The sequence below is a fragment of the Ornithorhynchus anatinus genome, chromosome 10 (assembly GCF_004115215.2).
Source record: "Ornithorhynchus anatinus isolate Pmale09 chromosome 10, mOrnAna1.pri.v4, whole genome shotgun sequence".
Classification (NCBI taxonomy): domain Eukaryota; kingdom Metazoa; phylum Chordata; class Mammalia; order Monotremata; family Ornithorhynchidae; genus Ornithorhynchus; species Ornithorhynchus anatinus.
In genome coordinates, this window is record NC_041737.1 from 57,817,578 (window position 1) to 57,845,347 (window position 27,770).

At 52.5% G+C, this 27,770-nt stretch overlaps 1 protein-coding gene across 2 annotated transcripts in view; it reads right to left on the reverse strand.

Moving 5' to 3' along the window:
• Positions 1–3,704: 3,704 nt before the first annotated feature.
• Positions 3,705–27,770, reverse strand: part of SMUG1 (single-strand-selective monofunctional uracil-DNA glycosylase 1) — a 41,853-nt gene continuing 17,787 nt past the window's right edge. The window contains exons 2-4 of one of the 2 annotated variants that reach the window (XM_029072666.2): positions 27,507–27,597; positions 6,666–6,940; positions 3,705–5,085 (exon numbers count right to left, since the gene is read on the reverse strand). In XM_029072666.2, coding sequence (XP_028928499.1) covers positions 4,537–5,085; positions 6,666–6,926 — 810 coding nt within the window. In that variant the 5' untranslated portion in view covers positions 6,927–6,940; positions 27,507–27,597 and the 3' untranslated portion in view covers positions 3,705–4,536. Of the gene's footprint in view, positions 5,086–6,665; positions 6,941–12,619; positions 12,720–27,506; positions 27,598–27,770 lie in introns of those variants that run through there. The other variant, XM_029072665.2, reaches the window with a different exon arrangement.

Genomic DNA, 27,770 nt, shown 5'->3' on the forward strand with positions numbered 1-27,770 from the left:
AAATTCCCTGAGAGCAGGGATCATGTCTACCAACTCTTCTGTGCTCTTCCCAGCACTCAGTACTGTGCTCTGCTCAGAGTGTGTACTCAGTAAACACCATGGATAGATTTTACAGAGAGTGGCCTCCCAACTCTACCCCTTTCTATCTGCTGAGACAGCCTAGCCAGAGGCAGGGGAAGGGATGAGTTGATCTGTGAACGCCCTTAGGAAGCAAGGGGGTGGGAGGGATGAGGTATTCAGAGCCCTTGGATTCCCCCTTTGGGAGTGAGAATCATTCAGGGGCAGCTTGGAAAGACCAAATGTCTTGCTTTGATACAGCCTAACCCTGAACCAGGAGGGATTCGATTTAGACTTCAGAGCTGGCTTTTCTGTCAGGTCAGCGGGTGGGTCTCTGGGTAGTTCTGGGATAAGACACCTTCTCTCTGGGGGCCTGGTGTGGATGGTCTTTCTCCTTGTGTGGAGTCAGGAGAAGGCTGAGATTACTAAAATTCCAAAATAACCGTCCGCTCGGCTCCTGTAGGCCACAGTCCTCTTAATTAGGAGAGGAGGGTCATGGAAAGGTCAAGCTGGGGATGGTTGTGAGGTCCCATCCCCTGCACCCTCTGACACCTGGATGGGGGGGACACCTCAAATCCTGAGGAGGGAAAGGGGAGATGGAGGCAGGCAGGTGAAGAGAAAAAGATGGCAGAGACCTGCAAGCTGGCAGAGGAGGGTCGACCAAAAATACTGAGGGTGTCTGGGCTGAGGAAGGCTCTGGGCAAATGTGGAAACGGAGGCTCGGTCCCCCATGGGTACTCTCACCCAGATTGCTCCCGTTCGCCTGTGGCCCTTTGCTCCCTCCACCTTTATCTGTCTCTGCTATGGAACGGCCAAAGCTCTGGGTATTAACGAGCTCCAGGAACCCTGCAATCTGTCTCGCTCACACATTCTGTCTCTTGATCGCAAACAAGCCTATTCCCCCCTCCCTTCCACCGTGTGTCTCCATGTCTCCGTGCAGGAGGGAAGAAGGGCATGGGTCGCCCCAAACACTGCCCCCCAAGGCCATAACCTCAGCCTGGGACTCCTGCCTGATGACAGACAGACAACCCAGAGTTGAGACAGCAGCTGACAGAGACAGAGAGAGAGGGCTAATATAATAATGATGGTATTTGTTAAACGCTTACTATGTGTCAAGCACTGTTCTAAGCGCTGGGGTAGTACAAAGTAATCAGGTTGTCCCACATGGGGCTCACGTTCTTAATCCCCATTTTAGAGATGAGGGAACTGAGGCCCAGAGAAGTGAAGTGACTTGCCCAAAGTCACACAGCTGACAAGCAGTAGAGCTGGGATTAGAACCCATGTTCTTTGACACCCAAGCCCGGGCTCTTTCCACTAAGCCACGCTGCTTCTCACAGTCTTAATCCCCATTTTACAGGTGAGGTAACAGAGGAAGAGAAAAGTGTCACGACTTGTCCAAGGTCATACAGCAGACAGGGGGTGGAGTTAGGATTCAAACCCATGACCTTCTGACTCCCAGGCCTGTGTCTACCCACTACACCTTGCTGATTCTCAACACCACACTGCTGACCAGGCTATAGAGATAGAGATCAGCAGAGGAGGAGAGAGCCGGAGGAAGACGGGAAAGACTGAGAGACACACAAAGGTAGAGAGACAAGATTACAAAGACAGAAACTGTTGGAGAAATATAGGGAGAGCCTGAGAGACACCAAGAGGTGGAGACCGGCCTACATCATCCGAGGCCAGCAGAGGCAGAGACAGACAGGAGACAGAGAGTCACAGAGAGCTGGAGAGACAAGGCTATAGAGCCATCACGGCAGAGACCGAGGCGGGGAGAGATAGACAGAGAACCTGGCGAGGGGAGACGGAGACAGCAAAAGCAGGTGGCGAGGGAAGGAGAGGGTTGGAGAGGGGAGGGGGCGGGAGGACAGGGGGAGGGGATGACAGGGGGAGAGGAGGGAAGGGGAGGGGAGGAGCTGAGCAGAAACCCCATAAAGCAGGCGGGAGCGGGCTCGGAATCGCTGAGCTCCACAAAACGGCGACGCCAGCGCGCCAGCTCCCAATTTCCACCCTCATTGCCCGCGTGCAGGCCTTGTCATGCATTTAAATGTCACCTAATTGGATTGCGGAGTAGCTGGGGGCCAGAGCGCGGGCCCAGCCCCCCACCCCCGGCCCCCCAGCCCCCCGCCTCCACACACTCGCCTTCCCATGTCCCAGATTGCTAGTGCGGACCCCGGGGCCCACTCCCCTTCTCTCCCCTTACTCCCTCTTTCGGGGGACATCAACCCCAAAAGGGACAGGCACACACACACACTCACACACCCATACCTGGGGGATATCGCACACACCCACAAAGTCACTCCCCCCGACACACACAGTTCACACTCACCACTAAAGGGATGGTGCCCACACAGAGGTTCCCCCCCACAAAGGGACATATACCTCTAAAAGTGTCAGCCCCCTCACATAAAGTTTCTCACACACTCCCAAGGGGACAAACACCTCCAAAGGGTGCCACACACAATCACAAAGAGGTTCACACAACCCCAAAGGGTCATACATCCCCAAAGGGGCAGCCCCCCCACACAGAGGTTCTCACACACTCCCAGAGGGACACACAAACCTGCCCCCCGCAACACACATATCCCCTTAATTGGTCAGCCCCCAAAAATGGAGGTTCTCACACACTGCCAAAGGGTTACACACACACACACACAAACTCATACACTGCCAAAGGGACACACATATCCCCAGAGGATTACCTCCACACATAGAGAGATTCACCCACAGTCCTAAAGGGATATACCCCCCCCCCCATCCAATAAGTCACCCCCCATACACCTCCCTAAAGGATCACCTCCACATACAAATGCCCAGATCCTAAAGGACACCCAGTTTCTCACCACTTATCCAGACAAGAGCACTTAGAAACGTGTGCCGCCCCCCGCAGCTGGCCCTCAAGGAATGAGAAGAGGCACAGTTTAAACAGGAAGCAGCAAATTCTAGTGCAAAGAGCACAGGCCCGGGAGTCAGGATGTGGGTTCCAACCTCAGCTTTCCTACGACTCTGCTGTGTGACCTTGGACCAGTCATTTCCACTTCTCTGGGCCTGTTACCTCATATGAAAAATGGAGATTAAGACTGTGAGCCCCATGTGAGACATGGATTGTGTCCAACCTGATTAGCTTGTATCTACCCCAGAGCTTAATACAGTGCCTGGCATATAGTAAGTGCTTAACAAATACCATAAAAAACAATTTAAAAAAGGGCAGAGGCCATGTCATCCTCCCTCCATCTTTCCTCAGCACCCAGCAGAGAGACAGAGTGTGTGTGCGTGTGTATTCTCTAGACTGTAAGCTCGTCCTCTAGACTGTAAACTTATTGTCGGCAGGGAATGTGCCTGTTATATTGTCCTCTCCCCAGCATTTAGTTCAGTGCTCTGCACACAGTGAGCCCTCAATAAATACGACGGACGATTAACTGTGTGCGTGGGTGTGTGCGTGTCCAACAGGGAAGAGGGAGGTGGGGAGTGAGAGATCATCCTTGGGAAGGAGTCTGAATATAATCCATCAGCAGTCCCAGACCCCAGACAGACACCCAACAGGAGCAGCACACCGCCAGTGGGGGGACTAAAAAGACAACATGAAAGCCGGCACTCCGCACTCGTCCCCCGGCTCCCGGTCACACAAAAGGAGACAGCAGCAAGGGTCCGGTTGGGTGATTTTATTTAATGCATCAGATATAAAAATCCTGAGAAGTGGGGAGCCAGAGGTCACTGCATCCACCCTTCGGCCTCCAGGACAACAGACAAGCGCTAACCTCCATCCGGCCGGCTTCAGCCGAGGCCCGTTTCGCCAAACATCCTGGCTCCAGGTGCCCTCTGGCCAAAGGGGAAACAGCAAGTTTATTCTGTCCAGATGGGACTCCATGAGGAGATTGGCACAGGGAGGGGGCACCGGGGATCCCCCCTGCAGCCCGTCTCCCGGCCACCGGCCTTCTCTGCAGATCCGAAGGCAAGATGATGGGGTGAAGAGGTTTTCCAGGGGATGGGGAAGGGAGGAAGGGCAGAGGAGAAGAGGGGAAGGTGTGTAGTGTTCTAGACAAGGAGGGCAGTGTTCTAGATGGGGGGGCCAGTGGGTTGAAGAACCAAATTTGCCAGGCTGTGTAATGCACCACAACTATATGGCACGTCACACTGGCTCACCCCGAAAAACGAGGACATAGGGAATAGATGAACCCCACGTGGGACAGGGTCTGTGTCCGGCTTATCTTGCACCCACCCCAGCACTTAATACAGTGCTCAGCACCAAGTAAGCATTTAACAAGTACCCACATCCCAGTCCCGTGCGCCTTCCTTTCACTGGCCGGGAGTCCCAGAAGGGATGGGAGAGAAGAATGGGGGGGTGGAGGGAATGCCCAGCCTCAATTTTCCATCCCCCAACTTACAACTTAGTCGAATACATACAGTAGGGGTATCTTATAGTCTGGTAAATAGGGGAAGCTTACTCCGAGAGCACTTATTTAGAAGTGCTGGCAAGGGCTACTGGCAAGCCTGCCCGGTGCCCAGGGGTGTCAGCAGCGCCAACAGCCCCAGCTCGTCCAGCCTCCGGCGGGCCACGTCGTCCCAGCCCCTGTTGGCCAGGGCGCTGCGGGGCGAGGGGTGCGGGAGGCCCTCCACCCGGACGCCGGGGCAGCCGGCCAGCGCCCTCCGCGCCCGTTGCTCGGCGAAGCGGCCTATGCCCACCACGAGGCGCGCCCCCAGCAGCTCCACCTGACGCCGCAGGGTCCCCTCGCAGATCCCGAGCAGGTGGGCCCGCCGGGAGGGCGGCAGGTCGGCCGGCGTCAGGTTCTTGCCGCTGGCGGCCAGGAAGAGCAGCGGGCACAGGTTGTGCACGAAGCAGTGGCGGAAGAAGACCTCGGGGTGGCCGCACAGGGCCCGGAAGAAGCCCCAGAAGCGGGCGCCGCTCACCTCGCTGTTGGGGCAGTCCAGGCCCCGGATCGGCCGCTTGGGGTGCTCCCGGGATGGGGGGGTCACCGGCCCCCGGACGGCCAGCCAGTCGCGGACATGCTTCACTTCACCGAAGGGCACCTGCAGCGAGGGCACCCCCGCCACTCGGGATGAGCGCTGGGCTCCGGGCACTGCCCTACCGCCCCACCCCGGGGGTCACCTAACCTAGCCTCTCCGACCCCTGCCAAGGAAGCAGGAGAGGGAGGGAGGGGGCTAGGGGAGGTTTGGCACCTCAGAGGGAGGAGAGGGGCTAATAATAATAAAAAATAATAACTGTGGTATATTGTCAAGCGCTTACTATGCACCAGGCACTATACTAAGTGCAGGGGTAGATTCATTCAATCATATTTATTGAGCACTTACTGTGTGCAAGGCACTGTACTAGGTGCTCAGGAGAGGCAATTTAACAACAAACAGACATTCCCTGCCCATAACGAGCTCACAGTTTAGAGGGTGAGACAAGTTAATCAGGTGGGAACCAACCCCCGTCCCCCATGGGGCTCACAGTCTCAATCTCCATAGTACAGATGAGGTAACTGAAGCCCAGGAGTGAAGTGACTTGCCCCAGGTGGCACAGCAGACGATGGCAGAGCTAGGATTAGAACCCATGACCTTCTGACTCCTGGCCCCGTGCTCTAGCCACAAGCCAAGGGGTGAAAGTGAGCGCGGGGTGGGAGGAAGCACTCTCGGTGGCTGTGCTGGGGGTTTGGGGTCCTGGGGGTTGAGGGATGCACCTCTGTCTCCCAGACCCTGCCCTTTCCAGCTGAGAGGGGGACATCCGGGGGAGGAAGGAAGGTTGGGCAGCAATTAAAGGAGAGTGCCCAGGCACGGGGAGGAAACGGAAGCATCGTTAATGGCTTTGGCTAATGACGCCGCTGATGCCGGCCTGGCTAACCGGAGCAGGGGTGGGGGAAGGGGCTGGGCGCCGGCAGGAGCCGGCAGATGGACCGAGGCACCCTTGCCCATCAGCGGCCTGCCCCCACCCCTGCCCCCCTCGGGGGGTGAGGGAACCCAGGAACTAATCCCGGCTCCGCCACTTGTCTGCTGTGACCTTGGGCAAGTCACTTAGCATCTATGTGCCTCAGTTCCCTCAAATGTAAAATGGGGATTAAGACTGAGAGCCCCATGTGGGACAAGGACTGTGTCCAACTCAATTACCATGTATCTACTCCAGTGCTTAGAATAGTGCTTGGCACATAGTAAGTGCTTAAAAAGTATCATAATTATTATTATTGCCTTGGGCAAGTCACTTTATTTCTCTGTTCTTCAATTCCTTCATCTGTAAAATGGGGATGAAGACTGTGAGCTCCATGTGGAACAGGGATTGTGTCCAACTCAATTATCTTGTAACTGCCCCAGCACTTATAACAGTCCTGGCACATAGTAAGCGCTTAACAAGTACCATAACTATTATTATTATTATTGTTATCTTGCCCCAGTCACTTAATTTATCTGTGCCTCAGTTCCCTCACCTGTAAAATGGGGATGAAGACTTTGAGCCCCATGCAGGACAGGGACTGCGTCCAACCCGATTATCTTGTATCTATCCCAGTGCTTCACTAAGTAAGCACTTAACAAATACCACTAGAAAAATCCAAACAAAAAAAACATGCCCAGGTGACTAAGCCCCCCCACACTCACACCCCCCTCAGCTGGCTCACCCCGGTCTGGGCCATGCCGAAGGGGCCGGGGTTCATGCCCAGGAAGAGCACGGCCTTGGGGCCCTGGCAGTAGCGGGTGACGTAGTCTCGGTGGGGCTCCCAGGCGTACTCCAGCGGATTGTACACGTAGCTGACCGGCTCGGCGAAGTCCAGATCCTGCAGGGCCAGGTTCAGCTGCAACTCCTCCTCCAGGAAGCTCTGGGCCAGGGTGGGGCTGTCCCGGGGGCCGCCCCGGAGGGCGGGAGGACCGGGCTCCACCATGCCAGCATCGCCCGCTGCAAGAGACGGAGGCGATGGGGACCAATGCCACCCCACGTTCGGCCCATCGTTCCCTCCTCCCTTCCTGACTCCTCGTTGTGGGCAGCGTGGCCTAGTATCTAAAGCCTGGGCCCGGGAGTCAGAAGGTCCTGGGTTCTAATCCTGGCTCCCCGACTTGTCTGCTGCGGGACCTTGGGTGAATCACTTCACTTCTCTGGACCTCAGGTACCTCATCTGTAAAATGGGGATTAAGACTGTGAGCCCCATGTGGGACAGGGACTCTGTCCAACCCAATTTTCTTGTATCTAAGCCAGTGCTTAGTACAGTGCTTGGTGCACAGCGAGCACTTAACAAATACCACAATTATTATTACTGTACTCTCCCAAGCACTTAATATGGTACTCTTCACACAGAATGTGCTCCTTAAATACAATAACAGTGATGATGACCCTCACTGGAGGGGTCATAGTTCAGCCCCCTGACTTCAGATGCCCGCCCCCCAAAAATAAGGTATTTCTTCTGCCCAGTTTGCAAGCCAAGAAAAGGCCACCCTTTTTCTGCCAGACCAGCAGGGAGGAAAGAGTCTATCCTGAATCCCTGCCGCTGTGGCCCTTTCCCTCCTGCACCGACTTTGGTGTAAACACAGCAGCTGGGTCCCAGCCCCAACCTCTCCCGGCTGCTAGCCCAGCCTAGGTCAGGGCCCTTACCCGCCCTGGGATCCCACCCCCCCAGACTCCCAGGAAATCAAAGGAATGCCCCACGGGTCAGTCTGAAGAACCAGGATTTCACAGGGAAAGAATGGCAGCTTGAAGACCCTCCCTAGCAGGGATCAGGATCCGGTTTCCAACAGCTGGAAAGGGGTGAACAGGGGGTGACTGGTGAGCCCCGCCCCCGCTGCCTCAGTTCCCCACTTCTCCCCCGCTTGAAGCAGCCGACACACCTAACAAGCGTCTTGTGTGACCCGGTCCTCGCCAGGTCCACAATCGAGCCGGCCCTGAACCCTGCTACCTGGAGATCTCAAAGCACTTAAACCCCACCAAGGGGAGGTGCGGGATGAGGGGAAATGCTGGCCAGAGGATGAGATGAGAACTGGGAACCCCCTCTAGCCTGGGAGCTTGTTGTGGGCAGGGATTGTCACTCTTTATTGTTGTGTAGTACTTCCCCTAGCGCATAGTATAGTGTTCTGCACACAGTAAGCGCATAATACAATTGAATGAATGAACCCTGATTGTGCTACGGCATCAGAGCCCCACAGGGGTCAGCCAGGACTGCAGCGAGAAGGATGAAGGCTAGATTAGAGGAAGGACTTCCTAAAGGGAACACGAGATGGGGGCCTGTGTGCTTGGCCCAACAGAGAATTCAGTGGGTTGGCGGTAGCGGGGGTGGGAAATGGGGTTCCCTCCCCAACCCCAAACACCCCATCCTCTGCCCATCACCTTGCCCTTTGGCACCCGGCTGGCAGGGACTCAAGCCTGCAGCACTGCACACTTCGCTCCTCTAATGCCAACCTTCTCACTGCCCCTCGATTTTGTCCATCTCACCGGTGACCTCTCGCCCGCATCTGGCCCCGACCCGGAACGCCCTCCCTCCTCTTATCTGACAATGACTCTCCCTGACTTCAAAGCTTTACTGAAGGCCCATCTCCTCCAGGAGGTCTTCCCTAAGCCCCCCTTTCCTCTTCTCCCACTACCTTCTGGGTCGGCCTGACTTGCTCCCTTTAGTCAACCCCCCTCCGCCTTCCAGTCCCACATCACTTATGTCCATAGCCATGATTTATTTATTTCTGTTAATAATGTCTCCCCCTCTAGACTGTAAACTCGCTGTGGGCAGGGAATGTGTCTATTTATTGTTCTATTGTACTCTCCAAAGCACTTAGTACAGTGCTCTGCACACAGTAAGCGCTCAATAAATATGACTGACTGACCACCACACAAGCTGTCGGGCCTTGCCCAAGAAGGGAAGGGTTGGGGGGAGCCCTAATGGGTATCACCAGGTGGGTTTTGGGGAAAGTTCTACTCTGGTTGCAACGCTCCAAGACCCCTCCCCTCAACCGCAGGATTAGGAGGATAAAACTGACCCCAGAACACCATCAGCCAGAACCCCCACTATGCCTCCCCAGCACCAACCACTGAGGGAGCCTCCCCTTCCCAGGCACAGACCGTGGGCTGGTCTGCTTCCTCCTCCCCTATTCCATTAATAATTATTATTATTATTATTATGGTATTTGTTAAGGGCCTATTATGTGCAAGGCACTGTACTATGTGCTGGGGTGGATACAACCAAATTGGGTTGGGCACAGTTCCTGACCCATGTGGGACTCACAGCCTGAATCCCCATTTTATAGATAACTGAGGTAACTGAGGCCCAGAGAAATGACGTGACTTGCCCAAGGTCACACAGCGGACAAATGGTGGAGCCGGGATTAGATCCCATGACCTTCGGACTCTCAGGCCCATGCTCTATCCACTAGGACGTTGCCTTCTTCCAGCCATCGAAAACCTCCCTCCACCAGGCACCCTCCTGGATTAAACTCGCCTGACTCCAGTTCCCCCAAGCTCTGCCGTCTGTCCAAGGGTCTGGATTCGCCGGGCGTCCCATTAGCTCATTGTGGGCAGGGAATGTGTCTATTTATTGCTGTAATCTCCCAAGCATTTAGTACAGTGCTTCGCACACAGCATGTGCTCAATAAATACCTCTGACCGAATGTCCATGTGACTGTTCTGTCTTCCCTCAGACTGGCAGCTCCTCGAGGGGAAGGATCACTTCTCCTCCCCCTTCTATACGGTGGATTCGGGCAGACTGACGACTGACTCTGTACTCACAGACCCTGCGTGCTCTCCCATCCCAGCTCAGTATTCACACGCTGCAGTGATCCCTCACCCTACTCAGTGTCGGCTCCGTAGTGTTCCCCCTCCCCACCCCAGCTTAGTGCTCAGACACCAGTGCTCCCCCACCCCAGCTCCCAGACACCGCAGTGCTCCGCCATCCTAATGAGTGCTCACAGACACTGCAGTACTCCCTGACCTTGGCTCAGTGCTCATAAACACTGAACATGTTCCCCAATCTGCTCAGTGCCCACTGGCACTAACGGGCTCCCTGACTCCAGCTGAGTGCTTGCAGACACTGCAGTGCTCCCCGAGCCGGCACTGAGCCCCCCTTCGTTGGCTGCAGAGGGTGAGGAGGTGGGGCTGCGAGGGAGGAATCATCCCTGAGGACCTCAAAGTCTTTGAGGGTCTCAGGGCCTAGACCCCAGTTTAAGGCCTCAGTTTACCAGCAATACAATAGGAAGGGGAGGGGTTGGGCAGAGAGAGAGGAGGGATCAGGAGAGCTAATTAGACACCATTTTCAAGAGTGAAGCTTGCTGTTGCCGCAGCCGAAACCGGCTCGTTAGTGCTAACGAGCACTGCAGAGTGCTGATGTCGGCAGATCCTGGGCAGCCCGGGGCGGTGAGCGCTTCTGGCCCACCAGGCCTGGGCTGGGGACCCAGTTTGGGTCCCCATTCCTGAGTTCTGTTCTGGGCCCTGCTCTCCCCCAAGCTCTGCTCTCCCAACCCCCATGGTCGGCCCCGCTCTCTCGCCCCCAGCCCCTCTCTCTCCACACCCCATTCTCAGACCTGCTTTCTCTCCCCAGCCTAGTCTCAGCCTTGCTCTTTCTTCAACCCTTTCTCAGCCCTGATCTCATCCCCAGTCCCCATTCTCGGCCCCGCTCTCACCCCTAGCTCCCGTTCTCAGCCCTATTCTCTCACCCCCGACCTGTTTTCGGTGCTACTCTCTCCCCCTGCTCCCATTCTCGGCCCTGCTCTACCCCAGTCCTGCTCTCTCTCCAACCCGTTCTCGGCCCTACTCTCACCCCCAGCCCCCATTCTCAGCCCTGCTCTCCCCAGCCCCTGTTCTCGGCTTCCTCGGAATTCTCTCCACTGGTGCCCCCACCTCTCCAGATCAAGGCCGTGATCTCCTGATCTCCTCTTCCCAGACATCCTCCCTGTTTTTGTTTTTTATGGTAGTTGCTGAGCGCTTACTATGTGTCAAACATCGTTATAAGCACTGAGGTAGGTACAAGTTGCTTAGGTTGGAAACAGTCCCTGTCCCGCACAGAGCTCACTATCTAAGTAGGAGGGAAGACAGGTATTTTAATCCTCATTTTACAGCTAAGGAAACTGAGGCACAAATAAGTGAAATGACTTGCCTAAGGTCACACAGCAAGCAATTGGCAGAGCTGCATTAGAACCCAGGCCTTTGTTCCTTCCACTATACCACACTGATTCTCACTTATTCACCTCCTCCTCCCACGTTGTGGCATTGTGGATAGAGCACGGGCCTGAGAGTCAGAAGGTCATGGGTCCTAATCCCAGCTCCACCACTTGTCTGCTGTGTGGCCTTGGGTCAGTCACTTCAATACTCTGTGCCTCAGTTACCTCATCAGTAAAATGGGGATTGAGTCTGTGAGCCCTGGGTAGGACAGGGACTGTTTCCAACCCAATTTGCTTGTATCTACCCCGGTGCTTAGTACAGTGCCTGGCACATAGTAAGTGCTTAATACCCAAATTGTTACCATCATCTTGGGCACAGAACACTGTACCAGGCAGTTGTTTGGGAGAGGACAACAGAACAATATAACAGATATCCCCCTCCCACAATGAGCTTGCAGTCTAGAAAGGGGGGCAGACAATAGAAATAAATAAAATTACAGACATATACATAAATGCTGCGGGGTTGAGAGGGAAAGAGAATAGAGGGAGGAAGTCAAGGTGATGCAGAAGGGAGTGGGAGATGGGGAAAGGGGGGTTTAATCAAGGAAGGCTTCTTGAAGGAGATGGGCCTTCACTAAGGCTCTGAGAGGGGAGAGTTATTGTCTGTTGGATACGATCAGGGAAGGGTTTTCCAGAGGCAGGACTAGTGATTCCCCAACTTTGTCCTCTACAGGGAGGGGGCAGGGTGGAACAGAGGCAAGAGGAGACGCAGAGCAGAGGAAGGAGAGGGTCACCAACACATTAAATCCAAGATGATGATGATGACTATGGGACTTGTTGAGCACTTACTATGTGCCAAGCACTGTTCCAAGCCCTAGGGTAGATACAAGGTAATCAGGTGGGCCCATGTGGGGATCCCAGTCGTAACCCCCATTTTCCAGAGGAGGTCCTGAGAAGTGACTTGTCCAAGCTCACATAGCAGACAAGTGGCGTGAGCGGTATTAGAACCCATGACCTTCTGCCTCCCAGGCTCATGCTCTATCCACTACACCATGCTGGCAACCCAATATGCTCAGTGGAAAGAGCCCGGGCTTGGGAGTCAGAGGTCATGGGTTCGAATCCCGGCTCTGCCACTTGGCAGCTGTGTGACTGTGGGCAAGTCACCACTTCTCGGTGCCTCAGTGACCTCATCTGTAAAATGGGGATGAAGACTGTGAGCCTCACATGGGACAATCTGATGACCCTGTATCTACTCCAGGGCTTAGAACAGTGCTCTGCACCTAGGAAGCGCTTAACAAATACCAACATCATTATATGCTCCAGCATCCTCCACTTTGTCTCTAGTAACTTAGACACCCCTCCCAGCATCTCCCAATTTACTCCCAGTTGGCCTCTCCCCATTCAGGCCAGATGAGCGTTCCCTCCCCCGGGTCCAAGTCTCTTCCTGCAAGGGCCAGGGTCTCCCACTCTTCCCAGTAGCCCACCCTTCCCTCGCCCATTCCCTAACCTGGCCTCCTGGCTCCCGTTCTTCTTCTTCCGGGTTCCCAGGCCTCCCTCGCGCGGGGCACGCTGGGACATGTAGTTCCCGACCAGGCAGAGCGGGTGGACCTGAGTCATTTCGTCACTTCCGGCAGGGAGCCAGCCCCAAGGGCTGCTGGTAGTTGTAGTTCTTTGCCCCTCATCCTCTCCCCCCCTACCCCTTGCAGAGGCTTAAGATGGCCAGGGCATAGGAAAGAGACGAAGGGATGGGACTCCTGGGTCCTAGCCCCAGATGACACCTCTGTGGCCTTGTTGTCAAGCCCTCCATTTTCATTTCCCAAACTCAGAGCCAGAGATGGGGCTTCTTAGCCGGACCCAGGTCAACCCACACCTCTCGGGCTCCCCTACCCGAAACAGCCCAGGCCCCAGATGAATCAATCTGTGGTATTTATTGAGCGCTAACTCCATGCAGAGCGCTGTACTAAGCGCTTGGGAGAGTACAGTATAACAAAATTAGTGGACATGTTCCCGGCCCATAATGAGCTCACGGTCTCTAAGAAGCCACCCAGTCCTCACCCTTGATCATATTTATTGAGCACTTACTATGTGCAAAGCACTGCTCTGCTCCACCCTCCAGGTTCAAGAGTGCTTTGCACATAGGAAGCACTTACCAACTACCAACTTTATTATTAAGAGCCTTCTCTGCAACCTACTGTCCCGTTGCTCTCTTCCCAGGCTTAATCCCTTTCACCGTGGGAGAGGGAGGCTTTGGAATATGATTGGGAAGACCTCCTCCTTCTCCACCCATCCCTTCTTTCCTCCTTCTCGGTTACCCTCCTCCCTTGTCCCCTTCCCTCCTTTTCCCTCCTCTTTCCCCCTACCCCATCCTGACCCCATGTATTTCCCCCATCCCAGTCTCTGCAAACCAGTGAAAACATAAACTGTTCATCAGCTACAACGGGGAGCGATCGAGGAGGTAACCTTTAGCAGCTGGGGTGAGAAATAAGCTTCCATATTAGCTCGGTTCGGTCGCCTTAATAAATCACCCTGCTCCCCTCCCGGTTCCCATTATTTCCTGAGTGGTAATTTAGACCAGATTCCCTCCCATCCGCCCTCCTTCCCTTTGGATTCTGGCCGCGGGCGTGCGTGAGCGGAGGTTTTTGCAGGGAGAGCTCAAAGGCCCTTCCGCCCGGGGTGAGGTGGGCACGGTGATGCCTGGGTTCATGCACGTGGTAATGAGACGCTGCGGCCTTTTAGATGGTCCTGTAGCTTTCTGGGGAGTGAGCTCCTCACCCTTCCCTCTCCTGCAGCCCCCACCCCAGGATGGTTGCGGAGGTTCAGGCGATCCGGAGAATCGAGACAAACGGGATTCTAAGGTGCTTTGGGATCCACAGAGGAGGCTCCAGCGAGGCAGACTGCAGGACCTCGGGCCCGGCCCCATGTCCCTTTCCCCCTACACCCTCACTTTCTCCACCCCCTCCAGGAAAGGGGGTGGGAAGGCGGTCCCGAGGGGTTGATTCCAGGGTGTGATTGATGATCGGAGAAGAGAGCCAGGGGCCTCTGGCACGGAGCGAGAACCCAGACCTCGGCTCTGGCAAACAGTTTGGAGAGAAATGTCACAAAGGCCTAAACTCCGGGCCACAGACACAATCCAGCCTCCACGCGGGGACGCGGCCGGGAAAGAGTTAAGGCTCCGGGCCGCTTTCAAGCCGGGACTGAGTTGGGCCGCGGGCGCCATCTATCGTCCACTCCGGGGTACTGCCTGAGGGGTCATTCCGTCCTTCCCCCTGCCTCCGTGTCAGGCCGCCCCGGCCCCACCAGCCTGCGTGGCGAAGGGAGAGAGGGGACGTTTTCCTGAGGTGTGCCCTAAATCCCTCCTGCTGCAACTGGAATTGGGCAAGGGTGTGGGGGATCCCCTGCTGCGGTCTACAAATGTTTCCCGTTCTCTCGCATCCCCTTCGCCAGCGGGAAGGGACTGGCGCCACTGTGGGGGGTAGGGGACTGAGGGAATATTGGCCAGACAGGCGGGGCTGGAAGGAGGCTACAACAGTGTCTGTCTCTGGGCGTCTTAGAGCAGAAAAAGGGGAAGCCCCCCCCCCCACCCGGGACCACCACCGTCACAGCTGGCTCTGGGACCAGTCTCCCTGTCTGAAGGCAGGGGGCTGCCAGGGTTGACCTAGTCAGGACCCCATTCCAGAGGGAGCCTGGGAATCACGCTACTTTGCTTATCAGATGAGGCGAGAGCAGGGGCAGAATTGGGAACCGAGATCTCCCCGGGGTCAGCAGCGGCCAGGAGGAGCCGGGGGCTGGAGAATCCAGGAAGAGCAGGTTTGTCAGGAATGTCCGCCCCGGCTCCCCTTCCCGGACACCACAATCCCACCCGGGGCCCTGACCCTGGGCCCGGCCTCAGCCCAGCTTGGACCCAGAGAGCCAGACTCAGGGCAGACACCATCCTTTCCCCTCCCACAGCTACCAGGCATCTCCCCAGGACTTCAAAGCCCACTCCAGATCCAAGCAGCGATGCCTTATTGGAGAGAGCCTGCAAATCAGAAGGACCTGGGTTCAAATTCCAGCTCTGCTACTTGTCTGCCATTTGACCTTGGAGAAGTCACCTCACTTCTCTGGGCCTCCATTACCCAGAATGGAGAAGCAGCGTGGCTCAGTGGAAAGAGCACGGGCTTTGGAGTCAGTGGTCATGGGTTCGAATCCCCGCTCTGCCACTCGCCAGCTGTGTGAATGGGCAAGTCACTTAACTTCTCTGGGCCTCAGTTACCTCATCTGTAAAATGGGGATTAAGACTGTGAGCCCCACGTGGGACAACCTGATTCCCCTGTGTCTACCCCAGCACTTAGAACAGTGCTCTGCACATAGTAAGCGCTTAACAAATACCAACATTATTATTACCTCATCTGTAAAATGGAGATTAAGACCGTGAGCCCCATGTGAGACAGGGACTGTGCCCAACCTATCTTGATTACCTTGTACCTACCCCAGTGTTTAGAACAGTACTTGGCACATAGTAAGGGCTTAACAAATACCATTATTAGTATTATTATCTTGTATCTATCTCAGCGCTTAACACAATACTTGGCATATAAAAGCACTTAACAAAATTACATTTAAAGGAAAAAAAAAGAAAAAGCTCCTCACCCATTCTGGCAGACCATGTCATCCAGGCAGCCCTTCCTCCAGCTGATGTAGGCATGGGCTTCTCTTATTCTTTCCTTTTTTTTCTTTAAGATATTTGTTAAGCGCTTGCTATGTGCCAAGCACTCTTCTAAGCTCTGAAGTAGATACAAGCTAATCAGGTTGGACACCGTTTCACTGTCCACACTCACAGTCTTACTCCCCATTTTACAGATGAGGTAACTAAGGCAAAGAGAAGTTAGATGACTTCTAACTTTCAAGGTTACACAGCAGACAAGTGGCGAAGCCAGGATTAGAACCCAGGTCCTCTGACTCCCAGGCCCGTGCTCCTTCCACTAGGCCACAGTGCTTTCTTTCTTTTATGATATTTGTTAAGTGCTTACTATTTGCTAAGCACAGTACTAAGCGCTGGGGTAGATACAAGATAATCAGAATAAACATAATTCATGGCCCACAAGGGGCTCACAATCTTAATCCTTATTTTACAGATGGGGTAATTGAGGCAGAGAGAAGTGATTTCACTTGCTCAAGGTCATACAGCAGACAAGTGGCAGAGCCTACATTAGAACCCAGGTCCTTCTGAATCCCAGGCCCATGCTCTATCTACTAGGCCATGCTGCTTTCTCTGGCGGCTTGAGGACCACGTCCCCTTTGAAGATCTCCAAACCCTCACTTAGGGAAATGGGGACGATTTAACTCCTTCTCCCCTGCTAGACTGCAAGCCTGAGGGCAGGGACTGTATCTATGAGAAACAGGATGGCCCACTGGATAGAGCACAGACCTGGGAGTCAGAAGGACCTGGGTTCTAATCTTGGCTCTGCCACTTGTCTGTTGTGTGACTTGGGGCAAGTCACTTCTTTCTCTGTACCTCAGTTACCTCATCTGTAAAATGGGAATTAAGACTGTGAGCCCTCTGTGGGACAGGGACTATGTTCAACCCTATTTGCTTGTATTCACCCCAGCGCTTAGTACAGTACCTGGCAGAGTAAACACTTAAGAAATACCACAGTTATTATTATTCGTAGTATTATTATATTGTACTCTGCCAAATGCTTGGTATTGCGCTCTGCACACAGATAATCAATACTATTGATGGATTGATTGATTGGGGGATTGGACAGGAAAACAGAGGCCCAGAGGAGAGTCTGGTGTTCTGTTCCCTGCCCCCTCTTCTCTAGTCCCAGCTCTTGGTTAGGCTGAGCATTACTGGCGGGGGGTCTTTGCCGCCACATATCTGGGGTCCCCCTAACCCTGGAGTGATCCCAGGAACCCAGGATCACTCACTTTGGAAGCAATTAAACGTGGAAGCTGTCGTTTGAGCAACCTCTCTCTCCTGCTAATCGCATCCCGGCTGGTAGCCCCGGGGCCGGCTGGCCGGCCCAGCAATTTGGCTTGACGTAGTGGAGGAGATGTCAGAGCCTGCAGCCTGGCCCATCTGTCTGAACTGCGTTGGGAGTTGTCCAGCTCAATTACCGCCTCCACCAGACGCCGGCCACAGGGCTGGGAGCCTGCTCGGACTGCCCAGATCCAAGCGCTGCAGCGGGAAGGAGAGAGGTTAGTGGGTAAAGCACGCGCCTGGGAGTCGGCAGGACCTGGGTTCTAATGCCGGCTCTGCGACATGTCTGCTGTGTGACCTTCGGCAAATCACTTTACTTCTCTGGGCCTTAGTCACTTCATCTGTAAAGTGGGGATTGAGATTATGAGCCCCACGAGGGACAGGGACTGTGTCCAACCTGATTATCTTGTATCTACCCCAGAGCTTAGAACAGTTCTTGTTACATAGTAAGTGCTTAACAAATACCACCATTATTATTATTATTATTACACTGAGGTGTGGTGTGTATGTGTGTGTGGTGGGGAGGAGAAGGGTGGTCCTGCCTCCCAGCCCTACCCTCTGATGCCCAGAACAACCCTGGGCCCTCCTTCCCCATCTCTGGACCTAGGGATCCCCAGAAATGAGCTCCTCAACCCCAACTGCACCAACCAAACAGCAGCAGCCACTGATCATAATAATATTATGTTTTTTGTTAAGCGCTTACTACATGCCAAGCACTGTTCTAAGAGCTGGGTATATACAAGGTAAATCAGCTTGGACACAGTCCCTGTCCCACATGAGGCTCGCTCTCTTAATTCCCATTTTACAGATGAGGTAACTGAGGCACAGAGAATAGTAATAATAATAATTACGGTATTTGCTAAGCACTTACTATGTTCCCAGCACTGTTCTAAGCACTGGGGTAATAAATTGGGGTAGATACACCATGAAAATAGGCCTCAGGGTCCTGGGATACTCTGGGACTCCTCACCAAGCAGTGGGGTTTAGTGCTGGGATGGATATGAGCTAATCGGGTTCGACAGAGTCTTTGTCCCACATGGGACTAACAGCCTTAATCCCCATTTTACAGATGAGATAACAGACAGAGAAATGAAATGACTTGTCCAAGGTCACATAGACAAGTGGCAGAGCAGGGATTAGAACCCAGATCCTCATGACTCCCGGGCCTGTGCTCTTTCCACTAGGCCACCCTGAACTGCATCCTTCAAAGGGAGGATGGAGAAACTGCTGCAAAAGCAGTAGCAGAGAGTCTGGAAAAAACCCCAAAGCAGACAACGCTGAGGAAAGTCTGGAAGATAGAGGTGAGAGGAGAAAGGGGAATGTCTCTTTCTCCAGAGATCTCACAGCACCCAGAATCTAGCAGTGTTGCAGCGGGATGGGGCAAGTCATTTCACTCCTCTGTGCCTCAGTTTCCTTCACTGTAAAATGGGGATTAAGACAGTGAGCCCCGTGTCGGAAAGGGACTGTTTCCAACTGAATAACTTGCTTCTACCTCAGCGCTTAGAACAGTGCCTGGTATAGAGTAAACACTGAACTAATACTGTAAAAAAAGAAAAAAGAAAAAATTGTGGGACAGAGACCGTGTCCAACCTGATTAACTTGTATCTACCCCTGTGCTTAAAATACAGTGCCTGGCCCATAGTGAGAGCTTAAAAAATACCATTAAGAAGAAGAAGGGACAGGGGTATTGATGTCTCTCTCCCCCCTTCTAGACTGTGAGCTCGCTGTGAGCAGGGAATAATAATAATAATGGTATTTGTCAAGCGCTTACTATGTGCTGAGCACTGTCCTAAGCGCTGGGATAGATACAAGGTTATCAGGTTGTCCCAAGTGGGGCTCACGTCTTAATGCCCATTTTACAGTGGAGGCACAGAGAAGTGACATGCCCAAAGTCACACATCTGGCAAGTGGCAGAGCCGGGATTAGAACCCACAACCTCTGACTTCCAAGCCCGTGCTATGTCACTTCTTCCTGTTGTATTGTACCTTCCCAGGCGCTTAGTACAGTGCTTTGCACACAGTAAGCGCTTAATAAATACGACTGAATGAATGAATGACGATCAACCCGGGGGATTCTATCATTTTCACATAGAAAATTTTCTGTTATATAGAAGTAGCGTGGCTCAGTGGAAAGAGCCCGGACTTGGGAGTCAGAGGTCATGAGTTCTAATTCCAACTCGGTCACTTGTCAGCTGTGTGACCTCGGGCAAGTCCCTTAACTTCTCTGGGCCTCAGTTCCCTCATCTGTCAAATGGGGATGAAGACTGTGAGCCCCAGGTGGGACAACCTGATCACCTTGTTCAGAGAAGCAGTGAGGCTCAGTGGAAAGAGCCCGGGCTTGGGAGTCAGAGGTCATGGGTTTGAATCCCGGCTCTGCCACTTGGCAGCTGTGTGACTGTGGGCAAGTCACTTCGCTTCGCTTCGTCAGTTCCCTCATCTGAAAATGGGGATTAAGACTGTGAGCCTCATGTGGGACAACCTGATGACCCTGTATCTACCTCAGCACTTAGAACACTGCTCTGCACATAGTAAGCGCTTAACAAATACCAACATTATTTATTATTGTATCCCCCAGCGCTTAGAACAGTGCTTTGCACATAGTAAGCGCTTAACAAATGCCATTATTTATTTCCGAAGGAGAAACCTGAGGAGCGGAGCCGCCTAGTGGTCGCACAGGGGAACTACGGCTCCATCCGACTCCACAGGAGGAGCCGCAGACTGGGAAAGACAGATGGAGACGGGAGGAGCCTGGCTCCCGATCAATCAATCCTATTTATGGAGAGCTCACTGTGCGCAGAACACTGTCCTAAGCGCTTGGGAGAGCACAATATAATAGAGTTGGTCGACACGATCCCCGCCCATGAGTTCACAGTCCAGAGGGGGAGACAGGCATTAATACAGATAAATAAATAATGGGTATGGGCATAAAGTGCCGTGGGACTGATAAAGGGGTGAATACAGGACGCAAATCCAAGTGCCAGGGCGACGCAGAGGCCTAGTCGGGGGAGACGAGAAGGCTGAGCGGGGCCCGAGTCGCCATCTCTGAGACTTTTGGGTGGATGGAGACCAGCTGAACCCACCCGTCAGTTAATCAGTCAATCGTATTTATCGAGGGCTTACTATGTGCAGAGCACTGTACTAAGCCCTTGGGAGTACAATTCAACAATATAATAGACACATTCCCTTCCCACATTGAGCTTACAATCTAAAGGATGCATCAGCATCAGGATGGGATAAGGTCAGAAACCAGAAGAACTTCCTAATGTCCAGAGCAAAGGACCGAGGGAGTCTAGGAGGGAGGGGGGCATTTGATGTACTGGATGGCACAGATAACCATCACGGCCCAAGACGGAGGTTTGACCTACCCCTCTTGCATCCCATGGCACACGCACAGACATGCCACATGCCTTCACACGTGTGATCTGAGTCTGGGGACGAGACTCTCTCTACATGGGCAGCCAGATGGGTTTGGAAGGTGGGAGAGCGGTCCTGGGGGCATTGGGGTTTCTTCCAAGCATGGCAGACAGAATCAGACACAGTCAGGCCCAAACTGGAGACAGACAAGTGCTGACAGAGACAGGAACAGGCAGCAGACACAGAGTAGGAACAGAAATTCACATGGTCACAGACAGACAGATGGCAGGTACACAGAGAGGGAACACTGTCAGTCACAGACAGCAGACACAGACGCAGAAACATGGCAAACACAGGTAGACATTCATGGGCAGACGGGCATAGAGAGCAGACAGCATTAAAAGCAAACACAGACAGATGACAGATGCTGGCAGAGGACCCACGTAGATGGACACAGACACAGACACTGACAGATAATTGTAACAGACAGCAGACACAGGCAGACACAGACAGGCAGATTTAGGAAGACACAAAGGTAGATATAGAGGTAGGAATGGACAGAGGTAGACACAGAGGCAGAGACAGACAGACACGGACAGAGAGACATACAGACAGAGGCAGGAAGGGCAGAGGTAGCTACAGTCAGATACAGACACAGTCAGAGGCCAACACGGAGTGACACAGACAGAGACAGGAACGGACGGAGGTAGACAGAGGCAAACAGAGGCAGACACAGACAATGGCAGACACAGTCAGAGGCAGACACAGACAGAGACAGACAGAGGCAGGAATGGACAGACGTAGACACAGAGGCAGACAGTCAGAGGCTGACTCAGACAAAGGCAGACATAGAAAGAGGCAGACAGTTAGAGGCAGACACAGACAATGGCAGATACAGACAGAGGCAGACACAGACAGGCAGACAGAGACAGATAGAGGCAGACACAGACAAAGGCAGAGGCAGACACAGATAGGTAGACACAGACATAGTCGTACACACAGAGGAAGAAGCGTAAAGCGGTGGAGTCAGACACAGATGAGCAGACACAGGTAGAGGCAGAGGCAGGCACAAAGGCAAAGACAGAAGTAGACACAGGCAGAGACAGGCAAAGACGGCAGAAACTGACAGAAGCAGACAGTCAGAGGCAGACACAGATGGGCAAAAACAGGCAGAGGCAGACAGAGACAGGCTGCAAAAACAGACAGAAACAGGCAGATGCAGGCACCGAGAGGCAGTCACAGAAAGGCAAACAGGCAGAGTCAGACAACACTGGGCAGACAGGCAGAGACAAACACAGAGAGGCAGCAAAGAGGCTGAAGCAGGCAGAGTCAGACACAGGCAGAGGCAGGTGCAGACAGAGACAGTCACAGGCAGAGGTAGACACAGACAGGCTGCAAAGACAGGCAAAAATAGAACAGACAGAGGCTGACAGAGGCAGAGTCAATCAGACACAGATGGGGGTGGGGATGATGTCTGGATCAAGTCCCAGAAATGGGACAAAGTTCTGAACTTCTCTCCTCAGCCCCTCATGGGGGCTCCTCTGCCCCAGACTCATCCACTGCATAGCCCTAACCCCAGGAGAGTGTTTGACCTCTGATCTTCTGGCCTTCACAGGGAGGTCGGGGGTAAGGACAGCAATCTCTCTTCTCTCCCCTCACCATAAATGAACCCACTTCCAGACACACACACATACACACACACACACATATGCACAATGCCTCCCTCTATTTTTCTGCTTTACCCCCTCCTGGAATCTCTAAGAAATTAATGGCCCCAGGAGGCTACTGAGGTTGGGAAAGGGGCTGGACTCCAAGCTCTGGCCCTGGGGAGTCTCCATGCGAGGATGGCAACTGGGCTGGCACTGAGGCAGGAGTCAATCAATCAATCAATCAGTCAAATTTATTGACTGCTTACTGTGTGCAGAGAACTGACTAAGCACTTGGAATAGTACATCATAACAATATAACAGATATATTCCCTGCCCCTTAGTGAGCTTACATTCTAGAGGGGGAGACAGACATTAGTATACATAAATAACGGATACAGACATAAGTGTTCTGGGGGTGCGAGAGGGATGGTGAATAAAGGGAGGGTGTCGCAGAAGGGTGTGGGAAAAGAGGAAAGGAGGGCTTAGCCAGGGAAGGCCACTCCGAGGAAATGTGCCTTTAATGAGGCTTTGAAGAGGAGGGAGAGTAACTGTCTTTTGGATATGAGGAGGGAGGGAGCTTCAGGCCAGAGGCAGGATGTGGGCGAGAAGTCGCAGCAAAATAGTCGGGATTGAGGTACAGTGAGTAGGTTGGCACTAGAGGAGCAAAGTGTGCGGGCTGGGAGGTAGGAGAGAAGGAAGTTGAGATATGAGGGGGCGAGGTAATTGAGTGCTTTAAAGATGATTTTAAGGGGTTTCCGTCTGATGTGGAGGTGGATGGGCAACTACAGAAGGTTCTTGAAGAGTGGGAAAGCATGGACTGAACGTTTTTGTAGAAAAATGATCTAAAACCAGGCAGGTTAGACTTTTGGCTTTCTGACTGCCTGTTGGGCTCAACACTGGAGCAAGGGGATGAAAGAAGGTGTGGACCTCGGCCCTGAAAACTCCAACCTCAGCTGAAGCTCATCTGAGGTGGAGGGCTGAGGGTTTCTGGGTCAAGAAGCAGGGGTATGGACCAGTCAACCCCCGCAGGATGCCATTCCCCAGAGAACCCTGCAGCAGTCTACGCTGGGACCTCTGGTCTGGGCCCATCCCCTGTCACCCAAAGTTCATCCAGTCCCACCCCCTGCCTCCTCCCTCCTCCTCTCCCTCAGTGGGAAACAGGAGTGGAATCAAGTATCCAGGCTGTGGTGAGTCTGATTCCCTGGCTGTCTCCCAAAAGGGGTCTCATTTTCTCTCACTCCCCAAGACTCCCTGGGAAAGGGGGAGAAATTGGCTTCCTCCTTGCTCCACAATGTCCTTTTCAAGCCATTTTACTTCTCCCATCCCTCTTTCCCTTCCTTTGAAGCCCATATCCTCCACCGCTACCACCCACTCCTTACTAATCACAGTCATCTACCATCCTCCAAGCCCCACCTCCTACTTCCTGAACCTTTTTGATCCCTTTCTCATATTCCCGCTCTCTTTCTCCTATCCCTACATCAATCCCTGGGAACTTCAATATCCACAAGTACCTTTCCACTGCCCAGTTTCTATCGCTCCTCAACTCGACTGATCTCCTGCTCCACCCCACCTCGCCCGTTCACCAACTTGGACACATGCTAAATCTCCTCATCTCTAGTCACTGTACAATCTCCATCCTCACCAACTCTGAAATCCCTGTCTCCGACTCTTCACCTGCCTTGTCTCCCTCACACCCCCTCCCCCAAATCTGTCCTGTTCCTCTACAGAGATTGGAGGCCTCTTTTGACCTGATCCAAATTGCAAAAGTCATCACACTCCATATGGTTTCCAAATCCAAGCTACCTTCACTCGAGGCACAAAAATTGACACCCTCAACAAAACCCTCTCCGCTGGACTCAATTCCCTCATTCCTTTGTATCTTCGTCGATCTCGTACCCCTCACCCACAACTCTGGATCACTTCCACGGCAGGCTCCTTCAACTTCAGTGCACAAGTTGTGGAGTACTGCTGATGGAAATCCAGACTGCCCTCGTCTATCTCAACTTCATCTTCCCCTGCTTTAACCCTGCCCTCTCCTCCATCTGACTACATTATTTCTCCGTTCTTATTAACTCCAATGCCCATTGCCTGTGTGAGTTGTTTCAGACTTCTAGCTCTCTCCTCAAACCCCTTGTACCCCATCCCTCCATTTTTTCCCCATAATTACTGGGACAATGTACTTTGTTGATAAAGTTGAAACCATCAGGCGTGATCTCCCTAGAGACTCCCTTGCTCCTCTCCGGTTCCTCCCTCCTTCTGCATGCTCTTTGACTCTCCCATCTTTCTCAGCAGTATCTCAAGACATCTCCCACCTCCTTTCAAAATCTAACCCTCCACCTGAACCTCTGACCCCATCCCCTTGCACCTCATCAAAACACTTGCCCCCTTCCTTCTTCCCTCCCTAACCTCCATCTTTAACTGTCCCCTCTCCAATGGCTTCTTCCCCACTGCTTTCAAACATGTCCATGTCTACTCTATCCTAAAAAAAACCCTTTCTAGACCCCACAGCTCTGACCAGTTATCACCCCATTTCCCTCCTACCATTCCTCTCCAAACTCCTTGACCAAATTACAGCCACTGTCTCAAATTCCTCTCCTCCAATTCTCTCTCCTTGACCCTCTCCAATCTGAATTCTGTCCCCTGTGCTCACTCCACAGAAACAGCCCTCTCAAAGGTTACAAATTATCTCCCTCTTGCCAACTCCAACAACCACTACTCCATCCTAATCCTCCTCGGCCTCTCGGTTGCCTATAACACTGTGGCAGTGTTTTTTCTTCTGGAAACATTCTCTATCCTAGACTTCACAAACATTGTCCTCTCCTGATCCTCCTCCTTTTTCTCTGGCCACTCATTTTCAGTCTTTTTTGTGTTCTCTGCCTCTGCCTCCCATCCCCAACTGTGAGAGTCCCTTAAGGTTCAGTTCTGGATCCCCTTCTATTCTTTATCTATACCCACTCCTTTGGAGAACTCATTCATTCCCCATGGCTTTAACTACCATCTCTACGTGGATGATTCCCAAATTTACTTCTCCAGCCCAGACCTCTCTCCTTCTCTGCAGTCTCACATTTCCTCCTGCTTCAGGACACCTCTACTTGGATGTCCCACTGACTTTCGTACTTAACATGTCCAGAACAGGACTCCTTACCTTCCCACCCATATTTGCCCTCCCTCTGACCTTCCCATCACTGTAAACAGCACCACCATCCTCCCTGTCTCACAAGCCCATAACCTTGGCATTATCCTCAACTCATCTCTCTCATTCAACCCACATATTAAATGTCACCAAATCCTGTCAGTTCAACCTTCACAACATCGCTAGAATCCGCCCTTTCCTCTCCTTCCAACCTGATACTATGCTGATCCAAGCATTTATCCTACTCTGCCTTGATTACTGCATCAGCCTCCTTGCTGATCTCCCTGTCTCCTGGCCCTCCCTACTCTAGGTCATACTTCACTCTGTTGCCCGGATCATTTTTCTACAAAAACGTTCAGTCCATGTTTCACCACTCCTCAAGAACCTCCACTGGTTGCCCATCCACCTCCAAATCAAACAGAAACTCCTTACCATCATCTCTGAAGCACTCAATCACCTCACCCCCTCCAACTTTACCTGGCCAATTTCCTACTGTAACCCAGCCCGCCGCACTTTGCTCTTCTAATGCCAACCTACTCACCGCCCCTCAATCTCATCTATCTCACTGCCGACCCCTTGCCCACATCCTCCCTCTGCCCTGGAACTCCCGCCCCCTTCACTCCTTCACACAGATCATCACTCTCCCGACCTTCCAAGGCTTTTTAAGAGCACATCTTCTTCAAGTGGTCTAGCCTGACTAAATCCTCATTTCTTCTATTCCCTCCCCCTCCTGCATCTCACTTACTCTTGTATTTGTACCCTGCAAGCCCTTGATATTCATCCTACCTCAGACCCACAGCACTTACATCCATATCTGTAATTTATTTTAATGTCTGCCTCCCGCACTAGACTGCAAGCTCCTTGTGGTCAGGAAATGTGGCCACCAATTCTGTTGTATTGCACTCTCCCAAGTACTTAGTACGATCTTCTGCAAAGAGTAAATGCTGGGCAGGAGGAGAGGCAGGGGGTCATGGCCAAGGGAAGGGGGGAAATCTTCTGGGAGGAAGGGATGGGGGGTTGGAGCACCCACCAGAGCTTCCAACTTCCAGCTTTCCCTTCTATTCAGCAGCCCAACTCCACCCTAGAGATTGGGTCTAGCAACTCTATTATCATTATTATTATTATATAATTATAATAATATTATAATGATGATGATGATAATGATAAATAATGATATGTGTTAAGCGCTTATTCTGACCCAAGCACTGTACTAAATTCTGAGGTAGATACAAGATGATCAGGTCCCACATGGGACTCACAGTCTAAAGTAGGAAAGAGAGAACAGGTACTGAATCTCTATTTTGCAGATGAAGGAACTGAGGCACAGAGAAGTTAAGTGACTTGCCCAAAGACACACAGCCAGACAGAAGGTGGAGCCAGGATTAGAACCCAGATCCTCCAACTCCGGGCCCATGCTCTTTCCGGCCACTCTGCTTCTCTTTGCACTTGGTTAAAGTATATCCATGGAGTCACTATGAATCAGAAACAACTTGATGGCACTTAATAACAATAATTTGTTAAGGACTTACTATGTGCCAGGTATTGTACGAAGCACTGGCCTAGATACAAGGTGATCGAGTTGGACACAGCACATATCCCAGATGAGGCTCATAGTCTTAATCCCCATTTTTCAAATGAGGTACCTGAGGCACAGAGAAGTTAAGTCAATTGCACATGGTCACACAGCAGACAAGTGGCAGATCCAGGACTAGAAGCAATGTGGCCTAGTGGAAAGAGTATGGGCCTGGAAGTCAGATGACCTGGGTTCTAATTCCAGCTCCACCACATGTCTGCTTTGTGACCTTGGGCAAGTCACATAACTTCTCTGGGCCTCAGTTGCCTCATCTGTAAAATGAGGATTGGGACTGTGGGAAAAAATTGATGGTATTTGTTAAAAACTTACTATGTGTCAAAGACCGTTCTAAGCACTGGGGAAGATACAGCCCAATCAGGTTGGACATAGTCCCTGTTCTACATGGGGCTCACAATCAATCCCCATTTTACAGATGAGATAACTGAGGTTATCAGGGACATTAAGTGACTTGCCCAAGGTCACATAGCAGACAAGTGGCAGAGCTGGGATTAGAACCCATGTCCTTCTGACTCTCCAATGTCATGTGATCAACCTGATTAACTTGTATCTATGCCAGTGCTGAAAACAGTCCTTGGCACATAGTAAGTGCCTAACAAATACCATAATTATTATTATTATTAAAACCCAAATATATCAATAAATTGTCCATTGGGGGTCCCCCAGAGGCAGCAGAGAACTCCTCTTTGCCTCCCTTTCCACTTACCTTTCACCCCAGTTCTCTCTTCCTCAACACCCAGGCTGAATGTCGTTTGAGATCCCAAGTGACGGCCAAGGTGGGAGAGGGAAGGCTGTATCTGGAAAATAAAGATACTAATAACAATAATTATGGCATTTACTAAATGCTTACTATGTATCTACTTCTATCTACTGTGGGGTAGATACAAGATAATCAGGATGGATACCATCCCTGCCTAATATGAGGCTGGCAGCCTAAAGGGGAGGGAAATGAGTATAGAATCCCCATTGT